This window comes from Ptychodera flava, chromosome 10 (assembly GCF_041260155.1).
Source record: "Ptychodera flava strain L36383 chromosome 10, AS_Pfla_20210202, whole genome shotgun sequence".
NCBI lineage: Eukaryota > Metazoa > Hemichordata > Enteropneusta > Ptychoderidae > Ptychodera > Ptychodera flava.
In genome coordinates this window covers 43865794-43880968 of record NC_091937.1, presented here as the reverse complement: position 1 = coordinate 43880968, position 15175 = coordinate 43865794, and the positions used below count along the sequence as shown (strand labels likewise).

The window sequence follows — 15175 nt, the reverse complement described above, 5'->3', positions numbered from 1 at the left end:
TTGATGCAATCACAGACGTAGACCAGGAGAAAGCGTGTACACTGCGTTTCAGACACTGATCACATCAAATTATTCATTTTTGTCGCTTAAAGTTGTTCAAAACGACTCAATTTGTGCATAACTACAGCAAAGAGATGAAGCGGCTGTCACAAATATGATTTGTTTGCTCAAACGTGACACTGAGACAGTGTCTCATTCAAAAGGTGAACGGCTTCACGTGGCGCCTTGCATGCCAAATACGGAGACGTTACTTGATTTTGAGCCACCCCTCTTTCAAAGTTCCCAAATTTTCTAAGTGAAAATTATCGAAATACGGCTAGTTTTCAATCGGATTCGAACCACAAACATACGGCATCAGTCGCCTAGCTGAGAGGCCATAGACAGAACCGCTCGGCTAAATCTCCACTCCCCAAAAAAAGTGGAAAACAACATTATTTGAGTTTATGTGTACTCTAGACATGAGGCGACATCAACATAGAATAATATATTTCAAAAACCATTGTTCTAAACCTGAGAAATTGATGGTTTTTGAGTTGTAAACATGATGCAAACTACGATTTGTTTGTCGTCACGCTTGAGTGATAATTGGAAATTGACTTCGCGCCGAAAGTTTGGACAAAAATCTAATATTTTGATGAAATGCAGACGTACACATAATCTTGGTGTTTCTGTCTACTTAGAAAATACTGTGGCGTGTTTGTCGTCTCTCCCTCTAACACAGATTCTGTCTCGGCTGACTGCAATGTACTCAGGCAGACTCACGTACTTCACAATGGAAAAGATTACAAAACCACGTCCCATCTCGACTCCACATTGAAATCCTATCATTGCCTGAATCACAAACGTAAACATTGTCAGCGCCATCAACGGCAATGCTGCGTGGGCCGTACAGCTGACTATCGCCGTGACCGTATTTACCGTATTGGTACAGGTAATTGAAATCAGAATCAAAACACTTGATACAGTCATTGCCAAAGTCAGACACCATGATGACCTCCTTACTAATGACAGCAACAAAGTAGGGATAGCCGAATTGCTTATCCCCAAGACCACCAATGTCTCCAACATAGTGACCAGTCCTGGTGTACTTGAGTAACCTACGACCTTTGACATCAGTGACCAAAACAAACCCTTTCAAGAGAGCTATGCACCAGGGATCTACGCCTGCAGGTAAAGTAATTATGCTGATAACTTTATTATTTTGATCACAAACAACAATTTGCAAATTATTCTTATCAAGTAAGACGTAGTGGTTGTCCTCAGAGACCGCTACGGACTGTGGCTGGAATGGCTTGGCAAACTGACCGCTGAAACTTCCTAGCACCTTTTCACATGTGTAGTCTTGGTTCAGTATCTGAACAATGTTGTTGAGTCTGTCACACACCAGAAGTTTATCATCATGGAAGGTTAAACCTTGTGGATCATTGAACTTCTGTCCTGGCTGAGGACCTTGACCGTCCAATTCAAATTTTGACCAGCCACCTGTAAGGTCAGAAAGGTCAAGGGTCAAAAAAAGCACATCAGCAGAACAGAATGGCACTGATGACTGTAGAAATAACGGGCGACGTGCTGACCTTTAACGTTTATTTATGGGCAAGGGCGAGAGGAAAGCCAAAAATTAACGGCCGAGGCTTGCCGAGCCCATTATTTGGCTGTCCTCGAGCCCGCGCCCATAAATAAACGTTAATGGTCAGAGCGGAGTCTGTTATTTCCATTATATTATCAACGAACCGAAGAAAACCGTCAAAATTTGCGAAAATTTCCGGAGCGAACATAACTTGGCCCCAGAACTGAGTAATACGCGACCCACTGTCACGGGCGCTGTAAAAAATTGACAAATCTGGAGATATTTTCAGAAAATGTATCTCAACTTGGCCCACAAGTGCTCCATTTTATTTTGTGATTGATTATGATTTACGTTTGAGCTGTAAAGTTAAAATACTTTGAGTTGTTAATCTTATTATTCACATTCACGGGCATGTCTTTACTGTGTATTTGTGGTCATGCAGTCACGTTGTTCAGCTCGATCAGTCAAAATGCAACAGGCAGGGCATGGTGATATAATGTCACGTAACAAACTGTTTTCAGAAATGTACAATTTAAAATTGAGAATAGATATTGATACAAATCAAACCACAGGGGCTCAGAAGTGGCTATTTAAATCAATATTACAGCGTTTTTCTTTCTTTTTCAATGTTACAAATAAATCAGCTGAAGAGCACAACATTTGTGTAGCTGTCTTTTGTGTAGCTTGTATTGGCATGTATAGTGCGCCCTCAATAGGGAATGTGATCATATGTAAATACGACCTTTAGTTCCGTGACTCTTTGCCAATTCCTCTGGCCATGCCTACTGGCCATGCGTACAGACGTCGCTGTGTTTACTGTACTAAAATTAGTACTGTAAACATAGCGAGGGCAGGGCAGGAAATAGGCATGGCTACAGGTCACGGAACTATAAAGGTCACATTTACGAGGACGTACTGTACATGCCAATACAAGCTAGACAAAAGACAGCTACACAAGTGTTGTGCTCTTCAGCTGATTATTTGTAACATTGGAAAAGAAAGAAAAACGCTGTAATATTGACTTAAAGGGGAAGTTCACCAAGGATGATTTTTACATATGTGGTAGCTCTGTGGTCATTTACCCCAGAAAAGCTATTTTCACCATTTATAACTCGCCCGATTTTCTACGAAAATGATAAAAATAGTACAGGAAGTTGTCCATGTAATTTGAATCATGGGAAAAAAGCCCCAAGCTTGGAGCTTGCATCATGTGATATGGAAGGGACCATCTTCGGATGGGTATGGCCCCCACATTGTCCACTCACAGTAATACAGTAGTAAACAGCAACACAAAATCTGACAGTGGACAGTTTGTGATTCACCGTTTACGCAAGGATACTCAGTATAAACAAAAGTTATGTAAATACCCACAGCCTGGTTTAAGCATTGGTGAGTGGACAATGCCATACCCATGGGAAAATGGTGCCTTCCATATCACATTATGCAAGCTCCAAGCTTGGCGCTTTTTCCCATGATTCAAATTACATGGGCAACTTCCTGTACTATTTCTATCGGTTTTTGTAAAAATCGTGCAAGTTATAAATGGCGAAAAAGCTTTTCCGGGGTAAGTGACCACAAAGCTAGAACATATGTAAAAATCATCCTTGGTGAACTCCCCTTTAAATAGCCACTTCTGAGCCCCTGTGATCAAACTGCATCAAAATGACAATTGAGCAACTTAAATTTTAAAACCATACTAATTTTGTTATTTAATACTTTAATTTCGTTTTACCATGGAAATGATATAAAGTTGTGATTTTTGATACCTATACCCATGGACTTTTTCAACATGTCAGTCTAAGAATAGAAATACTAGTATTATGTACATGTATTATTGATGTTTTCTTTGATTTTCTGTGAAGGCTGAACATGCTGTGTTTTTAGTTTCTGTCCTAAATTAGAACCTTGACCTATCAGACTCAGTTTCTGTTTTCATAATTAATGTCTTGATGACATACGAGCTAAACATAAATTAATCTGCTCCAATGAATTCCTGGATAGATTCTCTCGTAATTCCTACAGAGTTGTAGCGGTTTAAAGTGATATTTCGGAGTAACCCATTCCCCACTGTGGTTTGAACCTGTCCCATTGTTTTCTATAGTAAAATCTGGTCAAAATATCAACCTTCTGTCTTGTATTTAATAACAATTTACTACCCTTGGTATACTCACCTGATAATGTTTCACAAATTCAACTTTTGTATTCCTTGTTACTGCCTTTGTTAGCTTGGCTTCTTTTGTCGGCTGATGATGTGTGGCTTTCGATACAAGGGGCTTAGGCTGTGCTCGTTTGCTTTTAACAGTAACTTGTTCTCCCATCATTGTTTTACCGGATTGTTCAATCACACTTCCCCATTTCATCTGCACTTGTGGTTTTGTGTGAGTGATCATCTCCATCCTATCTCCAGCTTTCCTCAATTCTTCAGACTTGATTGGTTTACCTGAAGACATATTTGTTGAGAAACGTTATACAAAGATAGCTACTTCTTAATTCCTTGACAATGCAGACAGATTGTCATCTCTTCCGTTCCTTCCAATATCCTGGGTTTACACATAGTTTTAATTCTTTCTGACGTGACTCATCTCTAACCAATCAAGTCAAAGCTTACTTTCAGCTGCGAATATAAATTTAGAACCATGCAAATGATATCATATTATCCTCATTTTAACTATACGTTCACCTTCGCCATAGGTTTAGGCAAAAGTAGGGGCAAACTGTATCAGCCATCATTACCAGAAATCTGGTTCTTCCCACAGAGAAAGAAAATTTTCCATACCACAGGAGCAAATGTATTGTGTCGCATGGTTTCAAAGTGTCGATACCACAAAAAAAAATTATTATTAAAATAATAAATTCAAACACCATCTAAGACTCAAGTAGAACATATAATGTGCGAAACCATTTAAATGAGTGGAAAGACATAGGGAGAAGCTTGATCTGTCTGAAATTTGTAAGATGCATTAAACCTAAGTAACAAGTATTATTACACTGTAATTGAAGTAATTTTTGGGTTTGTTTTATAAAGCTCTGCTTTTGGCATCGAACACTGTGATTTCAAAATCAGAGTGTTATTAACTATAACTTTCTGTGTGTGTGTATATATATATTATATAATATATATATATAATATATATATATTTATATATATATATTATATATATATATATATATATGTATGTTTCGTGTGTGTGTGTTTAATATTTACCTTCTCTGATATACAAAGATTACATCGCTTGCTTATGTCAGAGTAACGCAATGCGCAATGTTTTTTCAATAATTGACCACAAGACATCAAAGACCTGGTCCTTGTCCAAAGAGACCAAACAAACTGTCACCTTTCAATGGGCATGCATGTCCATTGTAAGGTGACTGTCAAGTCAAAAATGTCATTTACAAGGCCAAGGTATCAATGGAAATCAAGTGAAGGATAGCGTTAATTTACATCGGCCTCACTTATAACACCTTCAAGTCGTGCTTCACTAATCACGTGCGATTGTTCTGCAACAAAAAATATGAGAACCACACTAAATTGTCAAGGACCAGGTCTCCCAACAATGATGCACATTTGTATCATATATTATGCATATTCATTATACCGGTATATTTCTATGCTATTGTGTGTGGGTGTCTAAAAACAATATTCAAATCAAAATAACATGCAGAATGACTCAAAATTATTTTTTTATGAACAATTGTACATAAGTTGGTGAAATTCTTACCTTAACAATGCCAAGATTCATTTGTAAACAGTCAGGATTTTCTATGAAAACCAGATCACTGTCGATGTCACTACAAGGTAGATTTGTCATTTCATCATAATGCTGATGTTGATCCTTCATCTGTCTTTGTGCTGTCATGATGTCTGCAGCTCCTCCAAAAGTCAAGAGATGACTGAGATATGAATGCATACTTTCTGCACTGGCAATTCTGTGTTCCAAAAGTTCTATATCTGCATCAACTTGTTTACACTTAGGTATGTAGATATCATCAACTTGTCCCAGTAGTTTTATTTCTTGTTGCTTCATTTCATTAATCAACTTTTGATACATTTTCTTAATGTGTCGTTCTGCTGTGGACCTGTTTGCATCCAAGTCTTTTCGAACACCATGTGCTCTGTCCTTCCGTGACTTTAAATCACCAACTTTCTGCGCAATTTTCTCTGAGTGTGCTTTCATTTCTGGCATATACTTCTCCATCGCTGACTCCAGTGACAACATCTTATGATCTGATGGTGTGTGGTCAACCACAATACACTTATGACATATTGGCACTTGACAAGTATCACAGTAGAATTCTAGTTTCGTACTTCGGTGATTCTGACAGAATCTTGGTTGAATCATTCTGAAGTGTTGTGTTGACATCTTTTCATTGTATTCTGTAATTGTCATTGGTTCATGATCTTGGCAGATTTTCATTGCTCTATGAGCTTTTATGCAGACATCGCAGAAGAATTGTCCACCACAGTCACCACACCAGTACTTGGCCTCTTTCTTACATCCTTCACATACCGTACCTTTAGGACTGACATCTCCGATAACCGACATAAGGTCATTCATAAATCGATTGCTGTCAATAGCTGCTACCCCTCCAGAGGGCAAGGCCAAGGCTTCTTACATGTTGGACATATCAGCTGACCGTTGTTTGTCTTGACCCATTTTGTGAGACAGTGTTCACAAAATGTGTGATAACAAGGCAGTATTTTAGGCGACTTAAAACGTTCCATGCAGATCGGACACACAATACCTTATCATCAATGTCAGTCAGCAGTTTTTCACTGATACCTAATGATGAAGCCATGGCTACTTTTGTCAAAGGAGTACACTGAAAAAAAACATGATAATGTTAATTCAATCATAAAGAAATATTACAGGTAAATTTTAATTCAATATTATAAGCAATGTTACAGGTACCTGGATTTATATTTTACAGTTTATTTTAGTAAACAAAGTTTCCTGCTAAAGGTTTATCGGCATTTCTGTATCGTTTTTGCTTGAGTGCTGTATGGTCCATTAAGAGTTTTATTGGTTTAATTGTTTTTTCCTACTTTGCCTAGTTTCATAACCTTTAAACCTTTAGTTTTCTATTTCTCCATTGGTGTGTGTGTGCATTAGGTCACTTGATTCTTTGCTGATCTACTTCCTGGTATTGAAGTCCATCGATTAAAATCTGCATGATACCTTGTAATTTACACTTACATCTGTAGCTTAAAATATCACCCTTAAGTTTTGCCAACCTTCTCTGTAATCATTGATACATTAAGTCACACATATATAGTAAAAGTCTTCTAAATGGACCATGTTTTAGTGTTCTTAGTGACTTCTCAGTGGTGTTGAAACTACCATACAGTGCAGCCACACCCATAATTAAAGTTTCTATATTAATGTAGAAAACGTGGCCTAAATGTTGCACACATGTTTTTGGATCACCACACATGCATCCAGGGTCTGTGTCCTACATATTTCAGTTGGGAGATGACTAATATTTCGTACTATCATAATACTAAGCCCTGCAGAATTGCAGACCTCTAAAGCGATTTCTATCTTCAGTGAACTCTTTCCAAAATACCTTGAATAAGCTTCAGAATATACAGTTGTAACAACTTACCTGAACTCTTTCTGCTTCAAGGGTCACTCCGATGTATCAAAAAGACAGAGTTTGGAAATTTAGCACAAATAAGTTACTCCCCAATCAGCCACTTGACAATGCCAGAAACCTGATAACTATGTGTACAGGCATGCGCATATATGTATGTGACCTGAACTGACCTTTAAACTATATTAATAATAATTAATAATAATAATTTATTTGTAAAGCGACAAACTCCACAGAAAAAAAAGTGATCACAGCCGCTGAAAGATACATTACAATAAGAAAATGGATAAATGATACGCTGGTGTACATGTAGCCAATGTTATTCCTGCAGAAATGGTGTTATATGATCAGAATGCTTTGACCGAGTTGTAACTCTGGCTGCTACATTTTGAACATGCTGAATGTGATTAATCAAATACAGTGGTAAGCCATACAGCAAAGAATTACAAGAATCGATACATGAGGAGACAAGCGAATGGATAAGTTGTTCAGTGGCAGATCAGGATAGGTACTTACGAATGAGAGCAATGCGTCGAATATGGAACATGGAAGAGCGACAAATATGACTGACATGAGATTTTTATAGAGAGACTGGAATCGAGAGTGACGCCAAGGCTCTTTGCTTGACATTGGGTTGAAATCAGCGCATCACCTATTCGGAGACTTCGCTCAAGACTTGAATGAAAGTCAAAATTCTATAGAGAAAAAACAAATTCTGTTTTATCATCATTAAGGCGTAGAAAATTTGAGGATATCCAGGCTCTGACATCTAAGACAAACACAGGATCAAGATTACTTAAAGTGACATGGTAATTTTCACGTGGAAAAGACATGTACAGATTTGAGTCATCGGCATAAAAATGATATTTACAACCATGACGAGCGACTACGTTGCCTAGGGGGGATGTGTAAACATTAAATAAAATTGGGCCAAGGACTGACCCTTGCGGTACAACCCGTTTCCAGAGGCTAATGGGGCGACTGGGTAGAATTTATAATAACGGCTTTGTCTTCGATCGGAAGGATATGACTTAAACCACATCAAAGCATTACCAGAGACACCGAAACGTTAGTGCAAATGCTCTAACAAAATTTCATGATTAACCGTATCAAAGGCGGCAGAAAGATCTAACATAACTAAAATGTTTGAGAAGTATACCAGCAGCATAGCAATAATCATCCACTGTTCTATTGCCTTGTTACACCCCTAAAGAAACCAGAATTTCATACATTTTGAATTAATATTCAACGACCCTATTTCTTGGCCATTGATCAGGATAGTTTTACAGTAAATTTGTGTGCAGACCAGTGTATAAAGCTAATGTTGAGCACCACAGTTTACTTAGTCTATTGGATTAACCTTTTCACCCTGATGCCTTTTCACCCTGATGTGTTCGGACAATTTCAGTATGCTTCTGCACTGTCTGCACATCACAGCATTATTCTGAATTTCATGTGGCAAGTAAAGTTTACAAAGTAAATAGATGTTTTGTAGTTAACAACCAGTTATTTCTTTCAGTTTATCTTTCAATAAACCAAAGTTATGAAAAGGTCCAAGCCAGCTTTGCGTGATTTCAGTTTCACCTTTTCATGTTAGCAATGGTTTAATCTTTGATCACTGCATAGGCATGATCATCTAAACAGTGTTTTCATCTCCATGCTGCAACCAAAATTTGCCACAACCTGTTGTTTCTATGACAAAGTCTGGCCTCAGTGATTGAAGAATTTATGGCAGAGGGAGGGTAAACTGTTAAGGTTCCCATGCAACTTAGATTCAAATCCAAATTATTCAAGAGTGTTGTCCGAGTTTTAATGTGAAATTACCAATATTATGTAGAAAGTATAAAGATAGCATGACAATGATATTGTCAAACTTTCCTACTTCATACAAACAACATCAAATGAAATGTTTGCTGCCTATTCTTGTCAACATATTGATAGAGACTGACAGGTACATGTATATTAGATGTAAGCTCCCTAGGTCTGCAGCAACAACAAACACAAGTCAACTGTTGAGACAAGTAAATACTTCATACCTTCCTCTTAAGCTGTTTAACTTTGTTTTACAGTAGTCAACAATGCTATGATACATAATTTGGCAGTGAGAAAATTTAAATGGAAAGCGAGGAGATAATATTACAATAGGACATAGCAGAGACTAGCACATGGAAGTAATCTTGATGCTGTTTGATTGCTTGTTATGCAATTCTACACATGTTGTTGTGTATCATTTACCAATAAGTTTTCATTCAATGAGTTCTGATGGCATGAATCACTTTTTCTCAACAGTTGGAGAGTCCAGTAGCAAGGCATCCAAGAGCAATTTGCTAAACACATACCAGGCACTTGGGGTCTAGAAGGACACTGTCTAGGCTGCCAGCGGTGGTGTCACAAGAGAACTCGCCAAAGCAAGAATTGTATTTGAAGGCTCCTCCACTCATCCCATCCCTATTTCCAACTGTAGTGGTATAGCCCAGTCACTTAAAACAATGAGGTTGGACCATGATATGGACTTGGTCAAACCAAGAGATGTGATTGGCCAACAGGAAGCAAGGTCTTGTAAGATCTTTGCTGTCATTCACACAAATTCGACAAATTGAAATATACTTATTTAGTGACATATCCACAACTTTGAAATCAGGATACATAAAGCTCACCATAAGGACACAGAAAAACAATGTACTTACATGTGTATAATTGGATCTAAATTTTATGGCAGGACAAGTTTTAAAAAATTGCTCTTTTGCACAAAATGGATTGTCACCATTATTCCAGTACTTGCAAAGAACATAGAGGCACAAACAATATCCATCTATCATGCATAATTAAAACATTGAGCAAACATGATCAAAATCTTGCAGGCAGTAAACTGTACAGCATTTTACTTTTGTAGTAACATCTCATGAATAATATTCAAGTGGAACATACCTATTCAAATGTAAATAAATTCAAGGAAACATAATGTACTAATACGGATAGTTTTCAATCGGATTCGAACCCACAACATACGGCATCAGTCGCCTAGCTGAGAGGCCACAGACAGAACCACTCGGCTAAATCTCCACTCCCAAAAAAGAGTGGTTCAATAGCCGGCTAAGTTGTTACATTTTCTGACTGAGACCGCTCAACACGTTGTAGAGTACGTGAAGCACTCACGCACGCATGCTCACTATCATACATCGCACATACACACTTTATCGAAGCGAAGAAACGAATTTCATCGCTTTAACTTGGCGAACGATAACCTCGGGGACAATTCTGTCCACCAGCAGTGTTACCAACCCAGGGTAGAAAATACGGATAGTTTTCAATCGGATTCGAACCCACAACATACGGCATCAGTCGCCTAGCTGAGAGGCCACAGACAGAACCACTCGGCTAAATCTCCATTCCCAAAAAGAGTGGTTCAATAGCCGGCTAAGTTGTTACATTTTTCTGACTGAGACCGCTCAACACAGTTTATCATGTAGCATTCATTACAGACATAGATATGACAACTGTTTTCTAAACATATTTTCAATACCCTTATGGAATGCAAGGGGTCATAAAGCATTAAAGTCTTCACTTCATTTGGTATGCTTTTTAAGGTCACTGTATCAGGATATTACATCTAATTTTAACAAAATCGAACAAGAATGTTTAGATAGAAATAAAGTCAAAACCATAAATCTGTTCATGTTTACAGGCACGAAATGAAAGAGGGGAGAAGCTGAGTGAACTGGACGAAAGAACAGCACAAATGATGGCTACCGCTGAAAATTTCTCACAAGCCGCACACCAAATAATGCAGAAATACAAGGATAAAAGTGGTACCAGTTTTGAAGCAACACTACCAAGCAGTGCGTACGTCTGCCCAGCCACGTCGGTATACTTTACATGATATATGCAGAGACTCGGCTCTGATTCTGATGACCGTCACCTAGGAAACAGTATCCTAGCAACTATTGAAGACAACGAAATTGTTTGTCTCGTGAAATTAGTGTGGTCATGTGATGACATCACCAAGGGTCAGTGAAAAAATGTGAGAGAATGTGATCTCATTCATCCTAAAAAATGAAATTTTGTGTTCTTGCAAATATTTATATCAATTCTGCCTATGAAACTAGAATAGCAGTTGAACAATAGTTAATATTGTAGTTTATGTGTTCTTATTACTTGTGGAGTTTGGGAGTAAACTTGTCTTCGGTTGTAGGGTCAAAAAGAGCATTCTGACATATTTCCAAATATGGCATTTCATCACAACCGATGTTACAAGTTGCCTACAATGTGCTACAATGTGGTACAATGTATTGCAGTGTATCACAGTGTGTTACAATGTGTTACAATGTATCACAGTGTACTACATAGTTTTACAATGTAAGATATCTGTCTGTAGATACAAAAAAGCATGTTATGTCTGTCTCTCTTCAGATTTCAATTAAATATGTACATAATGTCTAGGCAGAAGAAATTGCTGAAATTCTCTGCATGAAGAAAAAATCTTTAAAAAACTTCAAACAAAAAAATATGAAACCTGTGTGGTGATACTTGATATTGTAAAATCTCACTGAGTCAGTCTCTGTGTTCTAAGACTGACCAGAAATGCCCCGTGCATGTGTTTGAGTGTCTTGATATTGAAAATGTCTGTAAAAATGCAGAGATATAAGGTTCATAAGACAATATCTAGAGAATTTCAGCAAAGAAAAAAAGGAAGTGTCTATGTTTGTTCAATTGGGTGAAAATAGAAAGTATTCTAAATTGCTTTAGATGACTACAGATACTATGTGTATATATGTGCCAGAAGTCATGCGTAGTCTACACGATATATTTACTTATACGATTTCTTGAAATGTACAAATTGAAGTAGTTAAAGGGCCTAGTCTACCATTGCAAATAGAAACCTTTAGCATTTGCAATTTTCAAAGAAACGAAAAAAACAGGTGGTATATGTTTCATGCTTACTTTCAGTTTTGAGATTTTCATGTACACTATTATCATTTGCGATGAAAGTCTAGTATTCCTCATGTCGGTATATTTACTGTGTTTCAACTTCTGTGGAAGCCCCCTAGGTCATTGGTAATATGAAGCAATGAAATTGACACAAAGTCCCTAATCAACTCATCATTTTCATGTAGGACCCTCTAAGTCTGTGTAAAATTGTAAGATAATAGTTCAATTTACCTTACTGTTTACTGATGCGACTGGTTAAGACTGATTCTTTAACAATTCAGATAAGGTGCCTCAAATCCAGGGATTTCTTTTCAATACACGTGAGCTACAATTCATTCTCTAAGGTGTAAAAACTCAGTTATTAGTCGTTTCCATCAGTAAAATTCATGTTCTACCATTCCTTTACCTCTCGCGGTATGATTTGGATTTTCGAATAACATCTGGGAAAGTAGAAAGAAGAGAATCAAAGTAGAAATAACAAAATGCAAGCCAACCAAGATTACATTTGTAAATTATGTAGTGGTTGAGTTTTACAGGTAAAATGCTTTCTTTGTATTATACTGTACTTTGGTTAATGAAGGTTTTGAATTTAAAATATCTGGTCAAAGGTCATGCCCATAGGTCAAAGGTCATGAACTTACAAAAGTACAGGTGAAGGAATATCAGTGTAAACAAATGAGTGCAATGTTTTGTTTTGATTACTTTTCACAATTCATTTATGTCATTCTCATCTCATAAAACTTACAACGACATCCTCTATCATGTTAACTTAAAGACTACATTGTACATGTGATGTTTGTTTAGAGGCACTTTCCTGGTTTTAACGCTTGTGTCTACTACGACTACTAAGGGTATGAGCTTGTGCCATTGTGTTATTTACTGAAGTAAGAAAAGTGTAGCTGAGAGAGTTCCAAAATGAAAACACCACTCATTGACTTAGTCACTTTTCCTTTCATTTGACCATTTCCAAGTACAACTCTTATATCAATGACTTGGTTACTGTGTATCAATGCAATATGTCATTTTGTAGCAATTTTCAAAACCAATTCATTTGTTTATTTGTACATTTCTGTAGCCTTCTTTGCTCAAGGCAAGTGTTGTTGCCCATTGTATTGGTCTTTAATTAATGTGTACTTTGATTAAGAGTGTTTCTTTCACCAAAACAAAACAACCATGCTAGAAAAAAGTTTTTCTTCCCCGTGTTTTGGTTTATTTTTGGCAGTAGCTGACAAATTTCTTTCAATATTTCCTTTCTTTTTCTCTTTTCTTGTGCGTAGTGTTTGCCTTGGGTCCTGGTAAAAGTTGAGACTTTCCAAACTGACATTTGATATCAATTTCTGTACATTCCTGGCTGGAGCTTATTTGAGTTTGGAATTGAAGATCACTTCTCCCTCAAGTAGGATCTCTGGGTTTTTTGTGTTCAACGATGTACTGTATGCTTTTTACCATTTCTAAATATGTGTGTGCGCGTGTATGCGTGTATTTATGTGTATTTGTCCTGTGTTGCCTAGAGAGGAATAAATTGAAAAGCGTTTTGTCAGATGATAAACTTGGCTGCAAAGGCTTGGATTTAAACTATTCCCTTTCAGTGTTTCATTGGGTTGACAAACTTCACCACAGTCCTTTCATGTAGGGATTGTGACGCAACCAACTCCTGTACTGTGTACACAGTCCTATGTCGGAACTGTGACACAACCATCTCCCAGATTGTGAACACTAGATGTCAATCAATCCATCTTCTGCTGAAAAAACCCACAATCCTCTACTGCTTTGTCTTTCAGAAATGATTACAGCTGCTCACAAGAAAGGGTGTATCCCTTATTTGCAGCTGAAAATCAACTCAGAATGCAACCACAATGTCTGTCTTGGACCGTTGCAAACATAAAGAACAGAGGGGTTGCATACAAGTATGCTGTTACACTTCTTCAAGATTACAAAAAAACCCACCAAAACCATTACAACTCTGTAAAGTTTTATCATGTGTTGAGACCCATATTTACAATGCCCGCTTTGCTGTCGCCAATGATTCGCTTTCTACCAAATTGTCTTGCATTTAGAAGTCATTACAAGTCGTGACCCACACCGATGAACCCTCTCCCCAGCTCTTACATTCAGAACCACTGCTATTGTCTAGTTACTTACAAACTTTTACAGCTCCTTTTTTTCTTGTCACTTTTATTTTTGGTTTTATCTGTATCCAATATCTGTAATTTATTTTGTATGTTGTAACAAAAAGAAAGAGAGTTTGGTGGAAAGCTTGTAGGTAATTCATTGTACAGATTTTATTGGATGGCTGCAGTGTAAAGTATAAAATACTATTATGATACCCTTACATGTCAGTGTCTTTTATTGCTACAAACATGATGCATGTTAGCTTTGCTGTCATTCTCTGTACAGAGATTGTGGCACGGTGTGGATAATTATAACCTAGTTAGGAGTCGGACTGGCAGCCATTCCAATAGGTGCCGCAGTTTATTACTCAGAGACTCTCTAGCTAGGTTAGACTTATAAATGCTATGCTACAATATCTGTTTGGAGAATGCTTTTTGGTGTGATGTGTCATTGAGTGACTCAAGATTGCCACATAACATTGTTAACACACAGACTATCTCTACATAGGCCGAGCACTACCATTCCATAGCAAAGCCCTTCGTCATTATGTTGTGATACAATCAGTTTGAATTCATTGATTACAGCAATCTGATCAGCTGTGCCAGGAATTATATTTTTAACTTGAAGAGATGACCATGAATTGTGTGTGATAACATAAAACTTACAGTAGACGTCAGGTCATTGTTTGCTCTGGCATTATGAAATTATTGTTTATATATCTACAAATTATGACTAATTCTTTCATCCTTAGAGGCAGCTCAATTGCAACACAGCATCAGGTCAGACTCTCAGTTTCATGCCAGTTCTGACCTTGCATGTATCTTTGCTTGACTAGCTCAATCATACTAGTAACAAATAGCTGGTCCTAACGTTGATAGAGGAACAACAAGCATTGCCATCATCTAGCAGTATATGAGTGCTTACACAAGCAAGCTTACATGATACACTTGCCTATACCACTGACGTGTGCTGAAC

General features: G+C 37.4%; 1 protein-coding gene across 1 annotated transcript; it reads right to left on the bottom strand.

Annotated features, from left to right (window-relative positions):
- Positions 1–427: 427 nt before the first annotated feature.
- LOC139142919 (E3 ubiquitin-protein ligase TRIM71-like) lies at positions 428–7293 on the bottom strand. The gene is made up of 4 exons (XM_070713111.1): positions 7172–7293; positions 5287–6388; positions 3739–4007; positions 428–1482 (listed from the first exon to the last, which is right to left on the bottom strand). Exons 2-3 carry the CDS (start codon positions 6121–6123, stop codon positions 3981–3983), a joined length of 864 nt encoding a protein of 287 aa, XP_070569212.1. The 5' UTR covers positions 6124–6388; positions 7172–7293; the 3' UTR covers positions 428–1482; positions 3739–3980.
- Between the last annotated feature and the right edge of the window lie 7882 nt (positions 7294–15175).